This window comes from Talpa occidentalis, unplaced genomic scaffold (assembly GCF_014898055.3).
Source record: "Talpa occidentalis isolate TD23 unplaced genomic scaffold, MPIMG_talOcc4v2.1 talOcc4.8, whole genome shotgun sequence".
Lineage (NCBI taxonomy): Eukaryota > Metazoa > Chordata > Mammalia > Eulipotyphla > Talpidae > Talpa > Talpa occidentalis.
In genome coordinates this window covers 92,784,698-92,811,417 of record NW_023605194.1, presented here as the reverse complement: position 1 = coordinate 92,811,417, position 26,720 = coordinate 92,784,698, and the positions used below count along the sequence as shown (strand labels likewise).

General features: G+C 41.5%; 1 protein-coding gene across 1 annotated transcript in view; it reads right to left on the bottom strand.

Moving 5' to 3' along the window:
* The window catches only part of USH2A (usherin), a 635,462-nt gene that overhangs the window by 25,765 nt on the left and 582,977 nt on the right, over positions 1 to 26,720 (bottom strand). Inside the window, 3 exon segments of the mRNA XM_037497740.2 lie at positions 10,529 to 10,850; positions 13,435 to 14,951; positions 20,092 to 20,319. Coding sequence (XP_037353637.1) covers positions 10,529 to 10,850; positions 13,435 to 14,951; positions 20,092 to 20,319 — 2,067 coding nt within the window.

Sequence of the window (26,720 nt, the reverse complement as noted above, 5' to 3'; positions counted from 1 at the left end):
AATAAAAATTCAGCAAGTTGCCAATTAATTACTGGGCACCAATGGGAGGCAGCAATCGTGCAGGCATGCGGGTGTAGAAAGAAAATGAAATAACTAGTGTGATTCATAGAAAGCACTTAGCACAGTTAGGACCCAGAGTTATGAACATTAACTTTTCTTTAATTGTTGACATAGATATAGAATCATAAATACCACTAAGGCTTTTTAATGCTGGTGTTGGCAGACAGGACTAAACTTTATGCCTTCTCATATTACACAGACCTCTACTGGGTGGAGTCCTATTTCTAAATGTGATTGGTTTAATCAGTAGTCTTTTAAAAAAAATCACTTGAGTCTCAATATTATAATGTTTTGCTGTATTTCTTTCTTTTTTAAAAAAATCTTATTTATTTATATATATTTTATATCATTGTTCATTTTTAAACAATGTTTGCTTTTATTTTTCTTTTCCCTCAGGTGTAGTTCCCATAAAATTTCCTCCATGCTGTATTTCTTTAGAAATATTCTCTTTTAAAAACTAGGCAATTCAAAATTCCCCATCACAAAATGGGAATGTATATGATTTGTGTCTTTTGTCTTTGACAGGAGACCTTCATAATACAGAGCTCTTTCCCTTAGTCTTTCTTTTTGGTATTCAATCAATTTGAGATCAAAATAGCATTCATATAAATCAACATGCTTATGCAAAGCAGGATCAGCCTATTTACATGAGACACTCTGAAAATGAAAGCAGTTACAATGAAGAGAAAGCTGACAGATAATGAAGCATTATGGATTTCACAAAACTTGCCCGGCTGCAAGGCAGTGGCTGCGTTATACCAAACCAACAAAAGGAAAGTGAAAAAGAAGCTGTCAATGATATTCTCCCTCTGTATGTAAATATTTCCCCTGAAAATTGCTGTGGGTTTCTGTCTATGTCCAGCTATACAAGAGGTAAAGAAACTGAGATGCATGTAGTTCAGGGGTTAAAATAAAGACACTAACAGATCATGCTTATGATTCCTACTGAGAAACAATACCCCATGATGGGTTTATCCTTATAGGATGGAGAAAGAAGCAGAAGAGATCTTCTAGGGGAAATTTTGAGAAATACGCCCTACTCTCTTAATTTTAATGTACCAATATAAAAATCAAGAAATAAAATATTTCTTAAGGAGTCATGCAGTTGCCTACTGTTGACCTAAGTTTACTTAACTGACAAGTGAATCCATTAGGTATCTATTGTGGATTCCTTCACACAATCCTTGGGTATGTAAACATTGTGTGTGGGCTGCTCACAGAAAAGAGTGGGCTTTACAGAGGGTAAGGGGGAATCTAAGGCTTATGAGTTCCATAGTCAAGAGAAAACAAACTTTCATTTTTTATTTATTCATAATATTCTTATATTTGTAGCACTCAGCTGAGCATATTTCCTTATAAAAAATTTAAAGATGATCAGTTTCCACTAAAACAATTTATAGTTAATGAACACATGTACATACACATACACACACACACACATAACTGTAACAGGAACCTCTGACAGAGGGGGGATTAAGATGTGGTGTGTGTGTGCACACGCGTGTGCATGATGGAATACTACTCAGCTATAAAAAAGATGAACTCTTGCCATTTATCACAAAATGGTACTTTCCACTAGACAGAACTGCAAAATAAGTGAAGTAAGTCAGGAGAAAGACAAATACCAGGTGATTTCACTCATGTGGAATGTAGAGAAACATAATAAAGGAACTAACAAAACAAAATCAAACCCAAGAAGTCTGACTGTAGAATTGCTGCTACCAGGGTGGCAGGAGGAGCATGGAAAGTAAAGTGTGGAGAGGGCCTATTGGACTGTGGTGGAGGGCCTGGGGTTCTCAGGTTACTGTGCTAGCTTGACTTCAGCACAATTTCCAGACTGGACACTTGCTAGAGTAGTTTTCTTTTAAGGTTTGTCTCACTCAATGGTTCATAATTTTCAGAAATAACATCCCGTAGGACTGGTATTTTCCAAGCGTGGTCTTGGGGTAAAGATATACTCAATGTAAATTCCCACGGTTTTCCTGATATGTTTTTCCTTTATCCTAATATCAAACAGTTTCTTCAAATGTGAAGACATTTTAGATTCTTTTGGCTGAGGAAATTCTACAAATCTTGCTGAAGTCAAAGGAACATACTCAGTGATGCTTCTATACCATCAGTACCTAGCGGAGGTCTTCTAGGTCTTGGATTTGCCATCATTTTTCACATAAAAATGGGATTCAGGAATGTATAAATTTAGCCAGTCATCTTTCACCAAAAATACCTCTAATTTGTTGATGTTTAATGTAAGCAATGGTTTCTGTTGTTACCTGTGGAGCCATTTGAGATTTTACTCTTTTTGTTAGGCTATTTACTTTAAGAGTTTATGATAACTCTCACTCTCAGAGGATAAATATATGGAAGAATTTTTCATTCTCTTCAATTTCTGTGATAATCTACAACCTACTTCCTTGTGGAATAATGACAATTTTAAATAAAACAAAAGGCTTTCTACAATGCTGAGGCTATCTTTTTATCAAGCAGCACTAGAGAGGCAACATCATTGTTTGTAAAAACTGGAGAACATGAATATATCTTTCTGGCAATTTATATCAGAAATAAAAAAAATTCCAACATGAACAGCCATGCCAGTAATTAATAAGTAGAGTAAGTAGGTTGCATGTTAACAGGCAAACAATTAAATGATTTGTTTCCTAGGGGCATGTAATGAGATTGTTATCTCATTCCCATGAGAGAGACAAATAGATATTAAAAAGGTCTTTCCAATACCTGTATTGGTGAAGGCCAACAGCTCATTCAATAGATTCGATCAAAATCACCACTTCTTTCACTGCTTCTGATTTATGACTTTGGCTGTAGTTAGTCATCGCTCATTACAGTTTGCTCCCCAGTTCTCATAAATTATGCCTCATAAATAAAAAGATACAATCAAGGAAATCATATCAATTCATCTACAACCTTGGAGTATATTTTCCCCTGGTACTCAGGCTAATGCCTTTTTAAAGGGTAGCTTGTCATGGGCTTTTGAATATGTTTGACTAGCCATATGCCAAAATGGACTTTGTCAGGGTGGTGGTTAGAGAGGCTCATGGCTAAAAAGAAGGCAATAAATCTAAAGTTATGTGATTATAAGGTTATTTTCTTTCCTGACCAGTCTTGCAGGCCTCAGTCATAAAGGAATAATGTGCTGACAAGCTTTAAGTAGTTATCTATTTTCCTCTCTACCTATCTGATACCCTTTCATCATCAAATGGACTTTTTTCAGCATCTCTGTTTGCAGGGAACTTTGTTGGGTACATTAGAGTTTTACAGAAATAGTCTCTGCATTCCAGGCTCCTTTCATCTCAGACACTTTGGAATAGGCAAGTTGGCATATGATTTTAATTGAATTCCGAGACCCAGGGAAAGAAAGGTGTCGTCTTCCTTTCTATTGGTACTTTGGAAATTCAGAGATGTGGAGCTACTGAAGAAATTACTAAACATTTTCCTGGTTAGAAATGGTTGTCTTCTGCCACAAGTGTCTTCCTCTTCAGAGTCACTCAATAAAAATGAATACAGCTCTCTTCTAAAATCTGAGGAAGGGAAACCTGGCTTCAATATCAGTGGGGAATACTGAAGCTAACATCATTGATTTTAGTGACAATATAATGAAAATTTTGATTTTAATTTTATATGTGAGTGTCAGTGTTCCGGCCTTTAGATTAATTTAACGTGTGTCGATTCATTCCAATTTTACGGTTAAGGAAACTGAGACTTAGAGAACTTAAATATCTTGATGAAGATGCAGAGTTTATAAATGCTGCAGTCCAGATGACCATTCTACACAGTTCCCCTCTGATGGGTCAGGGGCTCACACTTGTGACTGGGTTTGGGGGTGGGGGTTGGGGTCTTGAAGAAGCTGTGGGTCAGAACAATGATTCCTGGACTTGGTGTCAAAAAATCAGTCTTGCATTCTGACTCTGCCCTTTTTTGACCAAGTAACTTGCTCAGTTGTTCAGGCTCCTGGTCATCCAGAAGGAACAATACTCACCTCACAGGGTGATTCTGAGATTTACACGCAGTGATGCTCTATACATTTCTGGGGAGTGGGTTGGTGGACAAGCCCATGTGGACACATTTTATGAAGAGTTTGAAAGCTACAGAGCTGTGTGCAAGTGCAATTTGGAGCGAGCAGAGGTAGCATTTAAGAACACGGTCTTTGGAACCTCAATCTCAAGTTTCGAATTTGAATTCTTCCACTGTACCTCCCTGGACAGGTCACCTCACTACTCAGTGCCTCAGATTTGGTTCTTCATTATAAACATCACTTCTCTCAAATGATTATGAGTTAAAACCTGTGAAGTACCTAAGACAGTCCTTAGCACAGAGTGATCATGAGATGAATAGTGGTTATAATGACATTTTTTTTTTTTTTGGTCAGAAATTCAGGAGAGAGTGACTGGAGGTTGGAAGAGAAGGAAGGAGAATCCTGTAACTGCCTTCTGGGTTCTATTTAGCTTTTTTTTTTTTTTTTTAATTTGAAAACCCTCTACAGAGTTCTGAATTTAGCTCACACTCTCTGTATATCTTTCTCCAGGTATTTCTCAGGTTGGAAATTTAGAATAAATGAAAGTCTGGACTTTCAGAAACTTTGCTCCTACTTCCAGAGTGGGTGGTTGGATGGCATTCTCTATTTTGCTTATTATTAATTAGATTTTCTCCAAAGTACCCTAAAACATGAGCAAAAGGAAATACTGGAGGAATTCAATGGTCTCTTTAAGGGAAAATAATTTTATTTTCAGTTTCCATTACAAATATGCCTGTAGGCATCAAGCAGAGAACTGTACAGTTTCTAAGATGCTTATAGGCATCTTAGTAATGATCAGATCCATCCACAGATAGATAAATCAATTCGCAAGAGAAAGTCAGAACCATCTCCTTAAAGATTACAATTGGCGGCATCTCATTTACTTAAACGTGTTAAGGTTTCTGTTTCCACCTGTGGACTTGATTACTTCATATAGACCAAGACATTTATTTAGAATTTAATGGAAATATACCTTCGGTCCAAGTACTTAAGTGCAATCCTCCTTAAGCCATCAGAGTCACTTAGTCTTTTATCAATAATCATAGCATGGCAAGTTAAAGCTTGCCAAGTGATCCTCTAGCCTAGAAAGGATTCTATGTCTGAAAGCACAGTCTGCTCTGGGGGAAAAGTACCACAAAGTGAGGATTGGAGATGTGCTAGATATTTTCCATTGGCCTCCAGATCCAGCCTCTGCCTCCCTTCTGTGCCCTGCCCTCTTCTCTGCGAGGCTAGCTCTGCAGATTTCCTCACCTGGATCTTTCCCCTTCTGAGTCCTTTTCAATTAGATTTGATCAAAAAGGAAAGTTTCAAAGTAGAGTCCGTGATTTTTTTGCTCCAGCATTTGTGGAATGTTCTGTCTTTTCATTTGTAGTTTGTACAGGTGGTGGCAGGGATAGCATTTCAGACTGTTAATTTTGTATCCGTTTACATGATGGAGAACTGGTGAAAAGGACCAGGGCAGCAGGGTACTGGAGGGTCACCTCCAGTCGCCTCAAGGATTCAAGCTCCTCCTGTGCTATGGGGGGCACTGTGACCCCCTCTGCTGAGCCAGCTCCTTGGTCTGAGTGTCTCTTATAGCCTCGCATCTGCTTCCACCTCTTGGCTGTTTTTGAATTCTAGACGCAGCAGCCCTAGGTGCGAATTGCAACTGATATAGGGATAACAGGCTGGGAGTTGTTCTCTTTTCTTTTCTAGCACTGAGCCTTATCCTGGGTGGGTGGGTAGGTGGGGGGGGGGGGCTTGCTCCTGTTATTTTGGTTTTAACTTTAGCCCTGGGGTGTGGAGCAAATAATTTGAACATCCCGGCACTGGTTTCCAATAGTTGCCTCTTCAATGAAAAGTCACAGGTGTTGATGTAGGTTCCAAGTGTTCTAGACTGGGAGCCTCTGACCAAGGCAGTAACGGGAAGCCTCTGACCAAGGCAGTATCGCTCTGCACCCCTGCCGCTTCCATCAGAGCACCCTTTGTCCTGGGTTCCAACTCTGTGCACTCCTTATCCAGGGCATTGCTGGGTCTCAAGTGTCCCAGATGTGGCATTTGCCCTGAGTCATCAACTGTAGGGCCCCCCATATAGCCGCCACCCTTTTGTGGGTTGCGCTGCTCAGTATCACTATAAACATAATTCATTTGCCTTTCCACTAGGCTGTTGCTCCCAGTGTGTGATGGGGTGGTGCGTTTTTTCACTCAGAGGTTTGTGGCTTGTTTTGCTGCATCTAGTTGGGGATCTGGAAGAAGCCAGCCCCTCTCCTGCCCTGATCTTCATCACTAGGCACACGCTCTAAGTGTGGTGGGAACTTAATGACAAGTCATTCAATATTCAACTTGTCAATAAAGAGAAATACAAGTAGCATGTCTCACCCTTTCCTGGGTATTTTTATGAGGCCTGCGTTTGAGGTGACTTTAAATTTCCCAGCCATCTCACTGGACAGGAGCCACTTGGGGAAGACCCATGAAGGCAGGTGGCAATTACATGTTGTCTTCATTCAGTTGGAGAAAATTTGATTGCATTAAACATTTTATGTGCAGCAAACACGTTTCCAACAGGGAGACAGGAGGATCAACACCAGTGAAATACACATTCTGGCCACATTCACATGCCATGGAGAATGGACCCATCCTCACATGAGTCACTTGTCTCAAAGGCAATATCAAAATTGCCAACAAGGGGAGCTTAGGCATTGAATCCTAAAGGACACCAGGAGAGAGAGGAAAAGAAAGAGGCATGCATCTGTGCGAGCCGACCAGAGCGCACTCCTGGCCATGCTCACACACGCAGGTGCTGATGATTACCCCCCCCACCAACCCCCCATCATGGAGCCGAAGCCCCTGGGCAAAAGTGATTGGTCCCTGGTCAGGGGCTGCATTTAGATTTCTATTCATGGGACTGTTCTGATGGTCCTCTGTCTAAGCAGTAGCACACAGGCGCCAAAGTTCTGGAACAAATGCATTGCTTGAGTCAGATGATATAAATAAATCATTTCAAATCTTGAACTGTGAGAGTTGGAACTGGAGAGCTCAGTTCTTCTGGGAGAAACTAACCAAATAAAAACCTCTGTGCTGCTCAGAAGTATGTGAGTGAGATTAATACCTAATTAAATGCAAGTCCAAAACCAACAGGAAACGTGCTCGGTGAGTTTTCTCTAAATGTGATATGGAAATGCTTTGAAAGGGTGGGGTAGAGGTGAGAGGAACAGAAACCAGCATTGGGAGCAAGCGGCCACACAGGAACGCAGAACTGGATGGTGAGGGGTGGGAGGGGTCTGCCTCTTCCCCAGAGGAGAGGTGGAGGGAGACAAGGGCAAGGGAGGGTGGCCTGTCCCACTGAAGGGCCTTGGGCTGGGATTTACATTCTACACATACGAATGACTCACTGACAGGAGAGTTCTCTTCCCTGGGCAGTTTTCCTTTTGGAAGAAAGTGTTTTAGCAAGGGGCCTGCGGGGGCAGTGGGAGGACACCCTACCATGGAGCCGGCATCCTGGTAGACACACGAGATTGCTGAGTTCTCACACCCATTTGTTATGCAAACATGTGAGGCTGTGAGAAATTCAGTATCTTGCCCAATGCTATGATTTCCACTTACTTTTTTTTAATGTGAGAAATAACTGTGAACTGTGAACATCTGATGGGGGAAGCACATAGGAAAAATAAATATTTCACAGTGGGTGTGTGCACTGAGCTGCTCTCAATTCTGACTCAGGTCTTTCCTGTACACTCATGAAACCTCACTTGGGGGCTCTGTGAACTGTCTACTCACACACTTGGAGGCTCCACACCCAGTCTCTGCACTCATGGTCCCCCATTCTGCTGGTCACAGTAAAGTACCTGACCCTAGGGGTGAGTGCCCAGCTCTGGGTTGACTTGTGAAGACTGAGACACAGCGACTGCTCCACTCCTGACATCTCCTATATTGTGGGGAAGGCGGGGAGTGGGCTGACTGGCCTTGGGGCCGCCCCCTTGTCCAGTGACAAGATGTCTCTCTCACGGCCCTGTGGCCAGTTTCAAACCAATCATTGGTTTGCTTTCAGCGTGTTGTTTAATCTTTTAGTTGAATCTAGTTAGAGGCCAAGGATGTTGTGCCATTTCTGGCCTGCTCTCTCACAGAGCCGTGTTTCTATTCACAAAGGAGACCAGATAATCGAGAACAGGGGTAAAGATGGCGAGAAAGAACAAAAGGATGGCCACCTAGGTTCTGGCTGTTTCTAACAGGATTTTGTCTCCAACAATAACAGCAATAGGTATTTTGTTCCTCTGCAATATGACTCACAATCAATGTCCTAAGCCTGTGAGGCCTGATGTATTTTTCATCTTTTTTTTTTTTAAATATTTATTTATTTATTTATTTATTTATTTATTTATTTATTTATTTATTTATATGAGCACTGGGTACAGTCAGAAGTGCAGGAGGGTGAGAGAATCCACCAGAGCCAGAGCGGGGAGCAGAGCAGGCAGAAGGACTGCTGAGTACACTGCTGAGGGGAGCAGCGGGCGGCAGAAGAGGTCTGTGCGCCATGTGGGACCCTCCTCCTGTGGCTGGGGAGCAGCCGGGGATCGAACTGGCGCTGCAGAGGCTGCGGGCAGCTTCGCAACCCAGGGCTCAACCGCTGCTCCACCGGGGAGGCCCGAGGCCTGATGTATTTTTAAATAATTTTTTTTTTTTTTTTTAGATTTGGGGAAGGTAATAAATTTCACATGCTGTATATTTTGTAATGTCCCCAGTATGATCTTGTACTAAAACACAATATTTATGCAGCAAAATATATAAATGCTTATATTAAATGGGCTAAATAAATGCTTTACAAAGTTTCAAGTCTGTTTATGTTGAGTTTCGCTGTCAAGTGGATTGGGCCAAACTTAAAACAAACTTTTGCTTTTAAGAGAGGATTAGCTTTGAAATTTTGAGCAGGGGACTATGGATTTATGTCTGTGTACTTTTCCAAACCCTTCAATAATTTATTTATAGCTTCATTTCTTACTAAATTCATTAGGTAATTTGTCTCTTACATTACACATTATTAGCCAAAACTATACTCTTTTCACACTAAAAATGACACCAGTAATAATTGTACTTATGGATTTGCTCTCCTTTTCCTGGTGATATAGAGAGTTTATTATTTTTTGGTTAAGATGAGCATTTCAATGTTCAGTTTCCTCTTAAAAAGTTGAGCTTGCACTTAGTGCTGATTCAATCAGCAAGCTTCCTCTGGGAGAAAATACAACAAAGTGACTCTGACTTAAACAAAAAGAGAATTGACCAGGACTACATGGGATTAAAAGAATAGGTGAAGAATCATGTGGGCATTGGAAATAGCAGGAATAAGAAAAGCTTTCAGATTGAGGCTAGGGCTACTTTATCAAGAGTTCTCACCTCCACTTTTTAAAACTGAGTCATGCTGCTGGAGATCAAGCCCCACCACGGGGCTAGGAGACAGCTTGATACAATGAGGACCCCTATCAGGCCTGAGCAGGCATGGGGGATCACGCCCCACCGGAAATGGGCTGCTATTACAAAAGGATAATGCATTTTGACAGCAAAACAGACCTACCAGAAGCCCTCCCAGATTTCAGGATACAGCCTCTTCCCCCCAGGAACAATGTAGATTTTTGTACAAATTTTGATCCTCCCAAAGTTTAACTAAAGTTATCCGTTGGTATTCAAGGGGTGATTGGTTCAGGATACCTCCTTATATCCCATGCCCCCATAGTAAAATCCCAGGATGCTCAAGTTCCTTCTCTGCAGGTTCTGAATCCAAGAACTCAACCAACCAACATGTGCAGTTGGCTGGATCTGTGAATGTGGCTATGGATCCTGTGGCTATGGAGAAGCAATGGCATTTATTGAAAACAAAACCCCAACCCCAAAAACTAAGTGTAAGTGGACCCAGGCAGCTCATGCCATGTTACTTATGAATCAATTGTACATTCAAAATATTTTTTACAACTCTTTGTGGGGATAGCTGAAGTCCTATTTTCAAGGCTGTCCCTGTAAAAACTTAAATCTTCCCAATGCACAGGTCCATTGTTTTCCTCTAGAATTTTCTAGAATATTTCCTACCTTTCTGGAGCACATGCTTTTCATAAGCTTTTATGTTTACAAAGTGATCTTCTATGTAGGTGTATCCCCCAGCAAGGCAAAGCTGAGAGAGGAAAGCTTGGTGGTGGATACCACATCATTAATAAGAAATGCAAATACTTAGCCTGAAATCTACACAGGAATAGCAAGCATATATCATATGGATCAAGAACCAAGAAAATGAAGAAGGTAAATTAATATGGACTTCTGCCCCTCATTTACTGCTTCAATTTTTTTAAAGATTATTATTGAATTCCTCAGCTCCATGTTTCTTTAAAGTGGTTTCTCAAATTGTAAGCAATTTTTACAAGCAGGTGTAGATATGCGTGAGCATCTCAGAGTGAGTGGTGACTAATACACATCTCTTACCTGATACTCATACTCCGTGAAAGGCAGGAGTTCTGAGTCCACATAAGAGCTGGCACTTCCATTATAGGTCAGCACGGGAGTTGATCTTTCAGGCTGTGCTGCTACTTGCCTTCTGTACACTTCATAATACAAAACTTTTCCATTGGGCTGAAGGGGTCCCGACCATAGGAGGGAGACCAAGGGCTGGAATCCCCCTGGAGTCCTCTGGACCTCTAGATGAGGGGGTGGCTGCAGCAGTGGTGCAATCTCGGGGGTCTGTGTGGATGTCCAGTCACTCAAGGCACACCCCAGACTGGTGCAAGCTTGAATTCGGACTTCATACCTGCAGGACACAAGGCAGAAATGGCCCATTACTGGCAAAATTGATTTCCATTGTAGGAAGCCAAGGGTTTTCACACATACACAAAAGACAAATACATTTCATTTATTCTTATTTACAGCTACCTTTTAAACAAACAAACAAACAAGAAATTCTTATTTCCATGGAAATTTGAGGATATTTTAAAGCCTCCTGTCTGCGTGGAAAGGGTGGGCATAATCCTGCCCCAAACAAGGAAGGATGGACTAAATAAACTTCTGGGATACTTCCTAGCATGAAAGTATCTGCTGGATTACTGAATAGAAGGATGAAGAATGCAGATGTTGGGAGTCTGAACCAGTTTTCAGCAGTCCTGGGCTCCTCCTACTTCTGCATCTGAAGCTCAAAGACCCTCAGGAATGTTTCTAGGTCATGAAGGAGCCTCGTGGAGTGAAGGTCTCAGTGGTAATAAATCCCCTACCTGATACCTGACATCTTAAAACAGGCTCTCTTACATCACACAAGGACCTTGTGGGGCCAAAGTGAACCCAGCTACACACTAGATTATCAATCACAGAGACACCTTATCACCCTCTAGTTCAAGTCAAACAATCAATTATGCTTTGCCTCATGGCTGATCTGCTGTCACATGGAAAGGTCTATACACATAGCAGGGACGACTGCCTTCCCACAAATGGGACTCTGGGTTAGTACCTAGTGCCTATGGCTGCAGTAAGAGCTCTTCCCTCTGTTCTTATGCCCCAGTGATTTTACGGCCCCTCTAATTTTCCAGCAAGCCTCTACCATCTTTCTCTCTCCCTTTATTTCTTTGAGTTCTGGCCTTTGTCGCTTCTGTTTGCTGCCTCTCCTCTTTGCTTCTCTGCCCTCTGTTCTCTTACTTGCTTTCTTTCTGTTTCTCCTCTCCCCATTCTTGATTGCATGGTGATCTCTTTCTACTCTGCTCCTCACTTCCCTCTCGTCCCTCTCCTGCACATCTCCACTGCAAGGTCACAGGGCTACCAGTTTACAGGACCACGAAACCATAGTAATGTAGGGCCATTCTGACTGTTAGACATTCTGAGGTCTGTTTGATTTCCCTAAGCATTTGATTTCCCTAGGCATTTTCTGAATTACCTGTGGTTAAAAAAAAAAAAAAAACAACAAAACATCTGGGTCATTTTCCTTCTGCCACTTAGGGTGATCCACCGACTGGCCAGGTGGGGGTTGTGACAGCAAGGACACACTAATTAATTTGCAATATTCAGTAAACAATAATTTGCTGGAAAATCTAAAACTACATGAGCCCCATCTTCATATAGAAGTGGTATTCTGTTTTAAGTCATTCATTTCACTTACATCTTCAGTTATTGTGGATAATGAAAAGACATCGCTTGTCTACTAAAAATCTTTGCTGGGTTTGTGATCAATCAAACTTTATTTTTCTAGTCTTGGAAAAAAAAAAGTGATCTTTTCACATCTGGAAATCTTTTTCTTCCTTGGAAATCTTTTTGAGTAAGAGTTTCAAAAAGTTTCCCTGAAACTTGCAGGGAACCAGTCAGGCAAAGAGGAAGCTGGTATAAAATGTAGAGACTGTAGCTCAGTGGACTCTTTTTAGTGTGCTGGCAAGGGGAAGGTAAAATCCAGCCACACCGCATGTGGATTACCATGGAAGCTACCTGTGAAAGTTTTAATTATTGTTTAATATTTAATGCAACCCTAAATAATTGTCACAGATAGTCACAAAAGACCATGAGTGTTTCATTTCAACAGCACTGTATATCAAAGATAATTATAGGAGGACCCAATCTACACCCCAGTAGATTACAATAATGGCTGAATTTTACCAATGGTGGTTGGAAATCAACACTTTCAGCCTTTTATATTTTTAAAGTGGTTCTGTTCATTTTACTAAATTTTAAGCATAAAATGTCTTTTATTACTCTTCTCTCTGGGGATGTAACTTACTTAAAATGTGCTGGGGAAAGTGCCAAGCAATTCTGTAATCTATGGGCTGCTGGTAAGTTTCCCTAGTGTGGAGGGTAACACACACCCATACACATCTGTGAGCACAGAGAGGAGCACAGCAAAAACAGGCAGGAGCAAAGCAGTACTGTCCTGAGAAGCCACAAGGTCAGAGCTGGGGGAGGCCTAGGAGACTGAGGAAATAGAGAAGCCTCAATATCCTGGAGAAGAGCTGTATTCCATAAGAAGAGGGCTCCCCAGAACCAGTTTTGGTGGGTCTCAGCATGGGAGGGTAAAGTCTCCTGTTCACTGGTATTTTTTTCTTCTTTAACTTAATATCCATTTCCATTCAGTGACCCACCTGGGGCTCTCAGAGCTGTCCAGGGGCCAGTGTGCTTCTAGGAGGGACTGAGATTTAGGGACCTGGCCCCTCCTCTGGGCCACTTGGTCCAGACAGTGTGGAATCACCAGCGTGGGAGCATTTTGCTCTAGAAGTTACGCAAGCAGGTTTGGACTGGGTGATGTGTCCACGAGTTGGTTAGGTGGGTGGGGTTTGGGGACATCATAGAACTTTGCTTCTGGAATCTTCATTTAAACTGACTGAGTGCTTAGATGATAGAAAGGCCACCTGGAGGTGCCTACCCACCTGTGAAATGGCTTCAGTTGGCTCACTACTAGCGACTGTGTGCCTGCAGGCTCCTGAGTTGAGTTTGTGTGTATGGCTTTTGTTTCTCTTTCCAGCAGCTCATGGATGAAGAGGGTATAGTTGATGAGCTGGCCATTTGTCCTCAGTGGAGGGTCCCAGGTCACCATGATCTCATGAGGACCCTTGGCCTGCAGTTTGGGGGGTTCCAGGCCTGAGGGTGCTGAGGTGCTGGTTTGCTCTTTGGCGACTGGACTCAAGACACTCCCTTGACTGTTGCTGGCGGCCACTGTGTAGCCGTACTCCATGCCCGGGGCAAGAGTAAAATCATGATAGTGAGTGCCCAGACCAGTGTACACCAGGGCTCCATTCCGCCACAGTTCATAACCTGTGATCTGGCCATTTGGATTTCTGGGAGGGTTCCAGGTGATTTCTATGGATGCTGAACCTGTGACTTGCAATCTCGGGGGGTCCATGTACTGAGGGGGGGCCTCCATGGTCCGGGCAGACTGGGGCTCGCTAGCTGTGCAGCCCCCAAGCGTGCAGGCCACTAGCGAGAAGTTATACTGAGTGTGAGGCTGCAGCTGGGAGACCAGCAGGGTCAGGCCCTGCTCTGCTGGATACTCTGTACCATCACACCGTAGTAAATATTTTATGATATTTCCATTTTGAACTGATGGTGGGGACCAAGATACATTTATTTGGGTAGCCCCAATGACCTGAAAAGCTGGAGGGCTGAGCCCAGCTGGAGCAGCCTCCAGGGTAGTGATGTTGGCAGGGCTGCTGGTGGTGCAGCCTCCCCTGGTGCAGGCTCTGAGCCCGTAGCTATATGTGGAAAAGGGAATCAGCTCCTCATCAGTGTAATTAAAAGTCATAGCATCAAAGCTGAAAGGAAGGAGCACCCCATTCCTTAGAAGCCTGTAGGTTTGGATGACACCATTAGATTGTTCTGGAAGGATCCAGGAAATCAGCAGCTTGTTGGGATTCGCAGACACGTAAGTTATCTTGGGTGGAGAAAGACCTTCTGGGGGTGCTTGCATTGTCCTTACCATAGTCCACGAGCCACTGGTCTGGCCTGCTGAATTCCAAGCATAGATTTTATATGCACATGGAGTCCATGGCTGCAAACCTGTATCATTATACATAAAGGTCTCCCTTTCAGTATTATATTCTGTGAAAACTATCTTTTCCTCCCCTGGGATTGTCGAATTCCCCCCAGCTACTTCCTTGAAGCATCTGCGCATCACTTCATAGCGAAGGATCTTTCCGTTTGGGTTGACAGGCTGAGTCCAGCTCAGCTCCACACTGGTGGGCCCCACAGACTGCACGGCAGGAGCCACCTGGGAGCGGGGAGGGGTTTCCCCCATCCGTGAAGGCTGGGGCGCCGCGTGTGCACAGCCTGCCCCCGTGCAGGCCTCCAGGGTCAGCGTGCAGAGTGTGAGGGGGTGAAGGCGTCGGAAGAGGAACTGACGCTTCAGGCCGGAGTACTCCAGCACGCTGTCCCTGAAGACGTGGTAGGCCTGCAGGAAGGAGAGGGGCAAAGCAAAACAACTTGAGGCATTTGATTTTCTTAGTAAGCTATTTCATCCCTTTAACCCTTTTCCTCATTTTCATGCCTCTAGTTCAGAAAAAAAAAATCCTGATTTTAATTTTGGGAGTGTAAGTGTCTTTATTTTTTTATTTTTAAGGCTGAATATTTGTAAGTATGTATTTGTTGGACTTGATTCCTGGACTTAAATACAGACCTTCCTCAACTTACGATGGAGTTATGTCCCGCCAAACCTCTCGTTAAGTTGAAAATATTCCAAGTTGAAATGTATTGAACACACCTACCCTACTGAACATCACAGCCTGGCCACCTTCAATGTGCTCAGATGCTTGCAGTCACCGTGGTCCAGCAAAGGTCTCTAACTTAAAGCTTATGCTGGAAGAAAGTGTTGACTATCTCACATTATTTATGGAAAACTATATTGAAAATGAAACCAAAATGTCTAATTCAAAACGTGACATAGAGATTCTACTGAAAGCTTATCACCTTTCCACCATGTACGGGTTGAAAAGTCAATTAAGTTGAATCATTGTAAGTTGGGGGCTAACTATAGTATTCTTGGGGTTTCCTCCTATTTTTATGTTTTAGAAGTCAGGAATTGTATGTAAATCTCCTACTTTGCAGGTATTATCCAGTCTGATCTCAGGCTGAGGATGGTAAGTCAGGCACATCATTCTCTCTCCCAAGCTATTTATAGGAGATGACACTAGACTAAGACACTAGTGATTACTCAGCCACCCCCCCCAGGGGCCAGGGCTGACAGTGCGTGTACCAGCCCTCACAGATGCATGGATATGCTACACCCACATGCAGATATATAGATACAAGCTTTGATGACCAGACAATGGGAAAAAAAAAAATCCTGTTTTCTCTTACCAGCCATGGAAGAATACTTTGGAGCAAAGGATTCTTCTGTCCTGGGAAAACCACCTGCATATAAATTAAACAAATACAGAGCACATTTTTATCCTATATATTCCTTGTTCTTTAGGAAAAATGGGAAGTAACTTGAATGCTTTTAAACAGTGGTGTCCTAGTCAGTGCACTTGAGAGGTGAGATACATTCCTGTCCAAGGTGACCCCCTAGGATGCTGAAACCCCAAAAGGGAGGGAGACACATGTCAGAGTCCCAAGCAGGGCACAGCTGCCTTGAAAGTTTCCTATAGGTGTTTCCAGGGGAAGGAACTTCACCCGGATTTTTGATACACATGAGCATTACTTAAGATTACATAGCTTACATCTATTCAGAATCATAAATCTTCTATAATCTTAAATCTTTGGTAATCTAATTACGTTGGGTGGTAGTATTTTGGTAGGATTTTCTTGTTGGGGCCTTAGGGCAAGACAATACCCCTAAGGGAAGGTGGACAGTGTCTTTTCTGAATCTTGCCTGCCTGCCCTCTTGCTGCTCGTTGGTCAATATCTTGGTCAATATCTAACTGGTGTTAAATTTGGCTCTTCCTTTGTACCCAAGCTCCCCCTGGGTTTGGAGAAAAATACCTATACATGCTGATGGGTCTCACTTCAAATTTCTTACCCTAAATTCTAAGCAGGTGATAACCAACTTAGAGTCCTATTCTATTTCCCAAAATGTTTACTCTCTGACTTTTCAGAGTGATTATTTCAATGTGTCTCTTTACCCCACTAGCCACCCAAACTCTCTTCCCTCCTTCACGCTGGCTGTTGACATAACCACATATTCCACTGAGACAGTAGAAGCACTGAGGAAGGAGTGTTCTCCCGTTATGTATTACCCCCCACCATATCCATGTGAATTCAAACTTACATTACTTTCCTGCCTTCTGTTTGCTATGGATGAAGTACCTCTGCCCCGAGCACGGGATCCATCACTCTTGTCTTTCTGAAAGATTTCACACCTGCCATTACTCTCATTATCTCTTGTGTCACCAATTAATCTCTCTCTACTGGGCATATTCCATTAGTATTTCAGTGTACTCTAGTATTTTTATTGATTTTTAAAGAAAATTTGACACCATGGTTCCCTCACATGCTGCCCTACTTTCTGCTTTTTTTTTTTTTTATGCAAACATCTTTAAAGAGTTGCCCTCATACCTCACCTGCTGTTCTTCCCTCAAGTCATCCCAGTCTGGCTTTCCCCTTTTACCACTTGAGCTTCTTGTCAAGATCAAAACCACTTCCTCTTTTCCAAACCCAGGGCGACTCCTCTGCCCTCATTTGACTTCATTTCTCAACCCAGTTTGTCATATTTTCTCTTCATTTTCAGGACTGACCACTCATCTTCTTCCTCTCATGCCTCTCTCACTCTCCTTTGGAGGCTCCTCACCTTCCTCTTCACCCCCCAAATGTTAGTATTCACCAGGGCTTGGCTCCTGGATTTTATCATCTCTATTTAGTCTCTTCAAGGATGATGTCTTCCAGACCCATGGGCTTAAATATCAGCCACCTGCTGACAAATTCCAAATGTCTACATCTCAGTGAAGAACTTTCTAGAAATTCCTAGACTTTTACCTACAACTACTGACTTGTCCTCTCAAACTAGTACATTTTCCAGTATTCCCTCCCCAGTTTATGGTCCAAGAACAAACCCAGAAGTAATTCTGAAGTATCCCCTTTCTGTTTCACGTCAGGTCTAATAATCACCTCTCATTTTGACTTTCTGAATCTATCTTCAACCCACTGCCATTTCTCTGTCTTCACAGTCCCCTTTCTAATCAAGTCCCCACCTTGAATTCTTTAGTAGCTTTCACACTCTACTGTTCTCTTTTTAGTCCACTTTCCACAGAGCAGTCAGAGTGATTTTTAAAAACATATATTTGGGCAATTTTTTTTGCTGGAAGCCTTCAGTAACTTCTCAAACTCAGTAAATTCCAAACTCTTGATCAAAGCCTCCAAGGTTGGGCCTAGTCTACCTTCTACCAGTTCCTCTCATCTCTTCTAATGTCATCTTTCTCTCCCTCCCAGCGCAGTGCCCTCCATACTGGCTTTCTTCTCTTTCTGTGAATATGCCAAGTTCATTCTTGGCTTTAGGCCTTGTGTTTGCTGCTCACTTTGTCTGGAACATTTTGCTTCCACATCTTCAGATGAGACTCTGTCTTGTCATTCAGGGCTCAACTCAAATGTCAATTCAAATTCATTCCAAAATAGCCTGAGCAGACACAATTACATTATTGTGTCTAACTTTCTTTATGGCATTCGTCATTCTCTGAAATTCTCCTGTTTGTTTGTGTCCTAGCTTTTTGATTGCATCTATATACCCTCACCATGTGTACACACACACACACTCACACACAAACTCTCACATATACTCACACACACACTCTCATCCATATTCACATACACTGTCACCTCCCACCACACACACTCACATACATACACAGTCACTCACACTCACACACATACATACACACATGATCTATGATGACTGGGACCTTGCCTGTCTTGTTCATTCCTGAATAAATCCCTGATGTTTAGTAGAAGCTTGATAAATATGTGGTGAAATGCAAGCTACTTCTGTTGGCAGCAGTGGGGAAAGAGACAGGTGCTGGGATCAAAGCAAACACTGTCAAAGGTTGTTGGGGCGGATTTTATGGAAGTGAGCGGAGAGACTGGTCCTCTGACAGGGATTTTAGGACTATAGGTTGGATTGTAAGACTGTGGGCTCATAGGCTCAAGCCTCCTATTCCAGAGGCCTGGAGCTGGGCAGCCATGGTCATGGGGAGCCCCTCAGGATGATCCTCGGGCTATTAGCCTCAGTTGCATTTCTAAGTTAGTATTGTAGATAATTTCCTATGGTTATCCCTCTCATAGGGATTTCAAGGAAGCTTTATCCAAAATTACAGCTTAGGGCCTCCCCTGGTGGTGCAGCGGTTGAGCGCTGGGCTGCAAAGCTGCCCGCAGCCTCTGCAGCACAGGTTCGATCCCCGGCTGCCGAGAGGGTCCCACATGTTGCGCAGACCTCTCCTGACTCACCCGCTGCTCCCCTCAGCAGTATATTTCAGTCAGTCTGCCTGTTCTGTATTCCACTCTGACTCTGATGAATCGTCTCACCCCCACACTCTGGCCTGTACTCCAGCTCTTGTATGCATAAATAAATAAATCTTAAAAAAAGATTTAAAAAAAAGATATCTGTGTCCCTTTGCTCATAACAGCATTAGCCATAATAGCTAAGACATGGAATAAACCTCAAAGCCCTTTGATGGATGACTGGATGAAAAACATTGTGGAATATATGCTCAATGGAATATTACTCAGCTGTTAAAAAAGAAAATCTTGCCATTTGTGACAACATGAGTGGGCCCTGAGGTGACTGTGTTAAGTGAAAAAAGTCAGAAAATGAAAGACAATTACCTGATCATTTATGTAAATAAACAATTTGTGGACTACAAACAAAGCAAATGAACTAGCAAAACACAATCAAAATAACTCTTTGATCTAGTGAAACCTATGATGACCAGATGGGAAGAGGAGGGGGGCTGTTCAGTGAGCAGAGGGTCAGTTCCATACTGGGGTGCCACTGCACTTTGGTGGTGGGTAAGTGAAACACATGCACAGGTCAAGCCGTGGAACTGACTCCAAAATGAATGAATGGTGAATCGTGAAGAGTCAATGAAAAAAAGACTTTTTCATGGCTACAAAAGGAAGTTGTAGAGTTAACAGGATGGGGGGCTTCCTGTCTTGTGCTTTAGCAAGTTCTGCTCACAGCACATATCCAGCCAGACTCAGCACATGACCAGCAGGAAGAGCCTGGAGGCGGGAGGAACACAGCCAGAGATCAGCTTGTGTGACGTCCTAGCTTCCAATCCCAACTATTGATCCATTGCAATGTGGGCCTGGGCAGCCCTTTAGCCTTTATGTGCTCCTGGGGTTTCGCAGTGCCTACTTAGTGGGGTTGACGAGAGGATTAAATGAGATGGTCCACAGAGAGCACTTAGCCCAGTGCTGGGTTCAGAGCAATCACAATGCACATGAGCTAGTTTTTCTGTGATCTCTGATGAAATGCCTGGAGGAGCCATCAAGAAGAATTAAACAGACTGTGAAGGAGCTTCCCACAGTGACCTGATGGCATGTCAGGGCTCATCTATTTATCTGGAGAATACCACACACGATTTCATATTCAGGGTAGACATTACCTTAATCACACCATTGGTTCTCACCGGCTCTGACCACTGCAGGAACAATGCCCGGCCGTTGTCCTCCTGTTCAACTGTGAAGTTTCTCAGTCCACTTGAGGAAGATTCCTGGGTTTGAACCAGAGTCCAGGGGCTTGAAACTTCTCCTGCCTGGTTTGCAGCCACAACCCCAATATGATATGTTGTAAATGGTTCTAACCCAAATAGGTGGGCTTGATGACTTGTTCCCTGTAAGAAAATTAACAGGTTAGTTTTCTTTTAGAAACTTCTAATAGTTACTAGAAGGTCATTCTCTGATCAAGGCACATCAGCAATGCAGTACAAATACTACAGCAAGTTTTGAATTGGTTAGGAAATAACGTGGCTTCTTCCCTTGTTCTCGACATCCTACGTATACAGGCATCTCCTGTTTTTTCAGAGTGGGCATTATGCCACTTTACTTTTATGGAAGACGATATTAATACTTGTTTTCTCTAACTGAAAAAAAAATCCAAAAAGGAGTTTGCTTTTAGGACAAATGGGAAAAGAGCATCATTGTTGGTTTTGCAGCAGCCATTCTAGGGCAGTGGAGCCCTGAGCAGCAAGACTGGCTTGTCTAGGCTACTCCTGGAACTGTTTTATACTGGCTGTGTCTGTACCATGGCATTCTTGCTTTTATCAGACGTTAGTGTGTTACTTGGTAAAATTTAGCAGGCAATTTTTGGGTTTGGGAATGCTCAAACATTTTTTTTTTCATATAAATGAATGATAATCACTCCTTTGCTTTATACCATTTAATTAGGGTAAGATTTCTACATTTGGATGGGAAGGAAGCCTGCATCACCTTGTGCTTTTTTTTTTTTTAAAGATTTTTATTTATTTATTCATACAAGAACTGGGGTGTAGACCAGAGCTGCGGGGAGGCGAACCAAGCTGCGTGGCAGCAAAGGGGACAAGCTAAGGTTTTGGAGGTTTAACCTGAAGATTCGGGATTCTCTTTCATTTGTCTCCAAATACATTTCTTTATACATATGGATCTCTCCATCTCTTTAATCTCCCTTTCTCAATCTCTTGGTGTGTATTTATATCTTACAAATGCAGTAAAACAAACACCAGAAAACTAAACACCCCTAGCAAGGCCTATTATCAATGGAAAAGTGAAAATGTTCTCATTTGTGTAAAACGCCATAACTAAAACCATGACATTTACCTAAAGTAATTATTAGCTAGCTTTTGAGAATTTGGGTTATTGTGGGTATAAAAAAAATAAGGATAGCAGCATTAGCTTTTTCTGCTTAGACAGCAACATTGAACATATTTTGCATAAATAAACTAGACCTAAGAATCCTAATGTTTTGAAAGACCCTGAGGGGTGCTTTCCACATCTGGGCTGGATGGATGTGACTTTTTACAGATAGGAGCTATGTCTGCAAGTGGACCAGTAATGTGCATACAGGTAAACACACACACACACACACACACACAAATTTTCAGTTGTGTACCATAGCCATTGGATGTGAGTGATCACGAGGAAATTTTGACTAGCTTAACAGGGTATTTATGCTTCATATGTGTGAGATCAGCTTTAGTTTATCAGATGTTTGGAATGACAGTTTTCTATTGTCCTATTTTCTTGTTGGTACTGGAGGAGGAATGAGAGATGAAGAAGTAGGTACCTCAGCGCATAGGACAATGATATGTGTAAGGAAATTCTGTTTAAGTGTGTGTATGGCAAGGGGACCCAAGTACCATTTTGAATAAATTCTAAAGCAAGGTGGCAAAATTAAACTAGACCATTTTACAAAACCAAACTAAACCTGGCTAGACAAAGGCAAAATACATTTTAGAAATAGTTTTGACATGGTTTTCTTCTATTCTTGGTTATAAGTTTCAACTGTTTTAATGTTTCTTATGTATTAAACACAGGCAGAGAAAATACAATTTTCTTTACTTATTGAAAAGTTGTAAAGTCAATTTTCCTGTTTCAATAAGTCCATTATGATATTACATGCTAACCTCCTGAAATCTTTTAATATTTAAACATTTGCTAAGCGGCCAGACTCTGAAACAAATTTTACAGAAATACTAATTTCTCTTTTTTAAAATATTAAAAGTTAGATCATAAATATTTAAAACTTATTTCTCCACAACATTGGATTGGTCTTTTAGATAAATATAGCACTGAACTAGGATGACCATAATGAATATTAAATTTGAAGATGCTACAAGTCCCGATTACAAACATTCTTTTCTGATAAATGATTCCTTTTCTGTGGAAACAGGGCAAACATGGACAAGATTAATAATGCAAAAAAGAAAAATTCTTTGTTCAGAATATCCGGTAATAGATGCCAAAAAGGCATATGCTCCAAAGCAAATAGTAATCACCTCTAACAGATTACATATAAAAAAGTTAGGCTGTGGGGGACATTTAGAGATAGCTTTTGTCATAAGAAACATGAAAAGCATGTGGGCTATAAAGCAAAAACATATGTATATTGTCAATAGCAGCACCTGCTCAATTACAGTTTATTTCAGAGCTGAGAATTCCATTCAGCCCCTAGATGGCAATGCTATCAAACACTTTTGGTAACACGAGTACTTAATGATTAACAACCGGCATTCAGCCATCCAACACACTCCAGGCAACCATTAAAAAAATAAAACTGATTTCATTATAGATTCTTTTAATAAACATTTATGGCTCCGATCCTTGAAAGCAGAAGTATTCAAAATGCCCTAGTCTCAAACCTCCACCATCCAGTGTAGAAATATGACCTGCTGGTCTGAGGTTGAAGTGTGTGCCTGGTGGGCACAGGGATATTTAGAGTCATGCCTCTCCACAAGGTAATGACAACAGTTGTTTTGCTAGATTTGGCTTATATCTATCTATCTTTTGTTTTTTAAATGAAGCAGTGATCCTGTATTGGGATATAAAGGAGAATTTTTGTATTATAACTTTATATTAAGGACAAGTTCCCTTATTACATTCTTTTGAAGAGTTATAAAGCGTGCATGCACACGTGTGCGCGTGCGTGCGTGCACACACACACACACACACACACACACACACACCCTTAAATAAACTTCATGAATAGCCATGCTTTTCCTCAAAATTTAGTAAAGCCACACTAATTTAAAAAAAAAAAAAGAAGAAAAATTTTACATGGTAAAACAATCTTTACCATTTTATTCTTCATCATTTTAGGAGATAATTATTCTCTCCTGATTTTGTCTCCAACATGAGTTATCTTGTTTAGAACCTGGTGTAAAATTTGGGCACGGTTCACTCTGTGGATTAGTTGTGCCTATACACTGATTCAGTTACTTGTTATTTTCCTTAAATGTGGAATACTTGCTTGAGCACTCATGAGCTTAACTGTTCTGGATTCAAATCCTTCTTTGAGGCAGTAGCATTCTGTCCCACCGGCTAGAAAAGATCTTTATTGACAACTAAACACTCCTTCCCCTTGAGAGACAGTGCTAACTCGATATTCTTACTCTTCTCAGTCATTCTTTTACTCACATCTTCCCTTAAACTCATCCATCCTACTAATTCTTTGGAGATATGTATTTTTTGTTGTGCCTGATCTCTGGATTGCCAACTTATACTTGTGTCCTTTTTTATGTTCACACTCACATAATATTCATACTTTCTTTTATTCTAGAAGTACCAACTATTTTTCTTAGGCAGTTTATGAAAAGAATGACTAAATAAAGGAACGCAGGAATGATTCATTCTCAGCAATCTAATATTTCTAATGAGATTGATGCTTAAAAAAAAAAACTCACATGCATGTGGGTCAGATTTGAGATACATAACAGCACGTCCTTTTATGAGACATAAAGACAAGACCCCCTGCAACACTCAGCCAGTAGATGTTCTGCTGGCAATTTGAACTACATTCTAACCCCTCAATTCTGCTCCTGGGGGCACACGAAACTACTTGGAGTCTTCAGCAGTCTGACAACTTTACACCATCTCCTCTGATTATTTTTGACGACTTGAAGTGCCCCAAAGGTGGCCGTGGGGTCAATAGGTTTATGTAGGTTGAAAATGATCAAAAATTACCATTGATCTGTAGCTGTCAATAAAAGACTGTGTGGGGAAGACTCCCTGCACAAATGTTTAAACTGCATAAAGCAACCGAACTTAGTCATCTTTGAGACTATTGATCTGATGATCCAGCAGTTTCCAGAGCTTTCCCGCTGGTCTTCGTGGTGCATGTTCACTACACCCACTTGCCTTGGCCCTCAGGATTCCTTTCGCCCTGCTCCTGGTAATAATGAAAACTGAGAGGTGGAGATGCTTCTGTGCTCATCAGCAGGGTATTAGGGGTGCTTACTACCTTTTGCAAAGAGTTAATCTTTTCAGTGACCATCAACTTCATTCCCAGCTAATGGGATTTCTTCTGTCTTTGCTCCTTATCCTGGGCTCCTCACTTTAAAATAGGTGACTTGGCTTATAGATACTAATAGGATTCCTTAACCTCCTTAGTATGAATATGCCCAGACATTATGTCACCTCCAAAGTTTGATTTTTTGCATGGAGAGTGCTTCAGAGGGGTCTAGATTTTTTCTTTTTTGCATTATTAATCTTGTCCATGTTTGCCCTGTTTCCACAGAAAAGGAATCATTTATCAGAAAAGAATGTTTGTAATCGGGACTTGTATATCTACCTCTGTCTTACTTAATTGGGGCATTTGGATGCTATATCTTGGTTTTATCTTAAGTTTAATTTTGCCTTATCATGAGGATAAAATAAAATGATTATCGACAAGGGCTCAAATTTTTGGTTTAGTTAAAAGTAAAACATGAGAAGCACAAAAATTTCTCATTATCCATTACCTGAAAGTTATGGCTTTGGATAGAGTCCATCCAGCCAGTCCATTGGATGACTTTCATACAATTTAATGCTGACAAATAAGCATGAAGAATGTTAACACTGTCAGAAAACTTTCACTGATTTCACACAAATACATATTTTATTGGTGGTGTCTCTGCCTACATAGCTCCCAGCTGGTGGGACAGAGAAGATATTTTCTGATGGCATACACAAAATACAGGTTTGCTCCAGAATAAAAGATTTTCACAAAACAAGAGAGGCAGAAGAAACTATCCCCTAGGTTCATTGTTGCTCTAAGAGCATGAAGTGTGTGTCAGTGCCAGGTGGCAGTGCTCAGTGGCATGCCAGAGCTGCCACAATGGTCAGTGGTGACTTTCAATATTGCTGGTTAGCAGTTCCATTCCATTCTTCATACACTTTCACTCACTTTGTACATGTAAGATTCTGTAATACTGCCATGGCAGGAGGTGGGTACAGGACACATAATACAGGCTGCCGATTCTTAGGGACTTAGAACCTCGTAGAGCAGGTCAGTGCTGAATTCCAAGTGTGGAAGTGCTACAGCTGAATGCTGGGAAAATACTTCTCATGGGGAGAGGAGATGGTCAAGTCTTAATTGGGAGGTGGTGTCTGGTATAGGTCAGGAAAAGTGTACAATTTGAGTAGACAAAATATGAAGACACTAGAAGAGAGAACAGGAGGAAGAAGGCATAGGATATATTTGGGAAAGAGATAGGAGGTGATTCTAGCTTGACTGTTAGGACCCTAGAGGAATGGTAGTTATTAAAAGGAGCTGGAGATGTGTGGGGAACATTGGAGAGGGCTGTTAATGTCACCCTAAAATTTTTGAACTACGTTTGTTAGGAAACAATGACTAATGTTAGGCAAGAAATTTTAAGAATTGATTATGTTAAAGAGCTCTATGATATAATTTGATGGAGTAATGGGAGGATTTTTAAATTTTGCCCTGTTGTGTAAGCCATGGTCAGTGACTGATGAAATAAAAAATCTACCAAGAATTAATTAGTTCATTCATTGAATTATTACTTAGCCAATATGTATAAATTGTCATACGTAGAAGGTAAAAGGAGTATTTTCTTAGGGATAAAAATTTCAAAATCTTTCCTGAAGTTTATTTATTGAATAGTCATTCAATTTCAAGATTTAAAATTACCCTTTGGCCACCATGTTTGTCTTGGGCCATCATGAAGGTGGAGGCGACAATAACTGAGCTGAACTGAAGTCAACTGCTCTGTTCTCTGACCCACAATCAGAATAAAATCATTTGTACTTGGGCTGTGTTTTTTCCTGAGTGGGGACATGTTTGCACCATCTACCCCTGACCAAGTCCCTTGTCTATAACAAACAACCAGAGGTCAGATGGAAAATGTGAGGGACAGTACTCATGGCTGGAAAATAGACTGAGGATCATTCAAAGTTGGACACAGGTGCCAAAGCATTCTTAGCTCTGGATTCTAATTAATGTTACATGTTTGAATGAAACTTTTTATTCAAAATGAACCTTTCATTTAAAAGAGTTCAAGAAAGAATAAAAGCATATGCTCTCTTCCAACAGCTGTGATAGACATCATTTTAATTGTTTAACCAGGGTCATTTGTTGTCATGATTGTAAATTTCAAACTTAAAATGTTCAGTTTGGGATATTCCTTTTGTGTCTTTACTCCCACAAATATCTACATTCTGAAGACAGAAATGATATGTGAAAAAGTGGGGTTCTTTTTTTTCCTTCTCTCATTAGAGTCCATCATTCATTTCATAACAGGGGGTGTCAGAACAAAAAGAA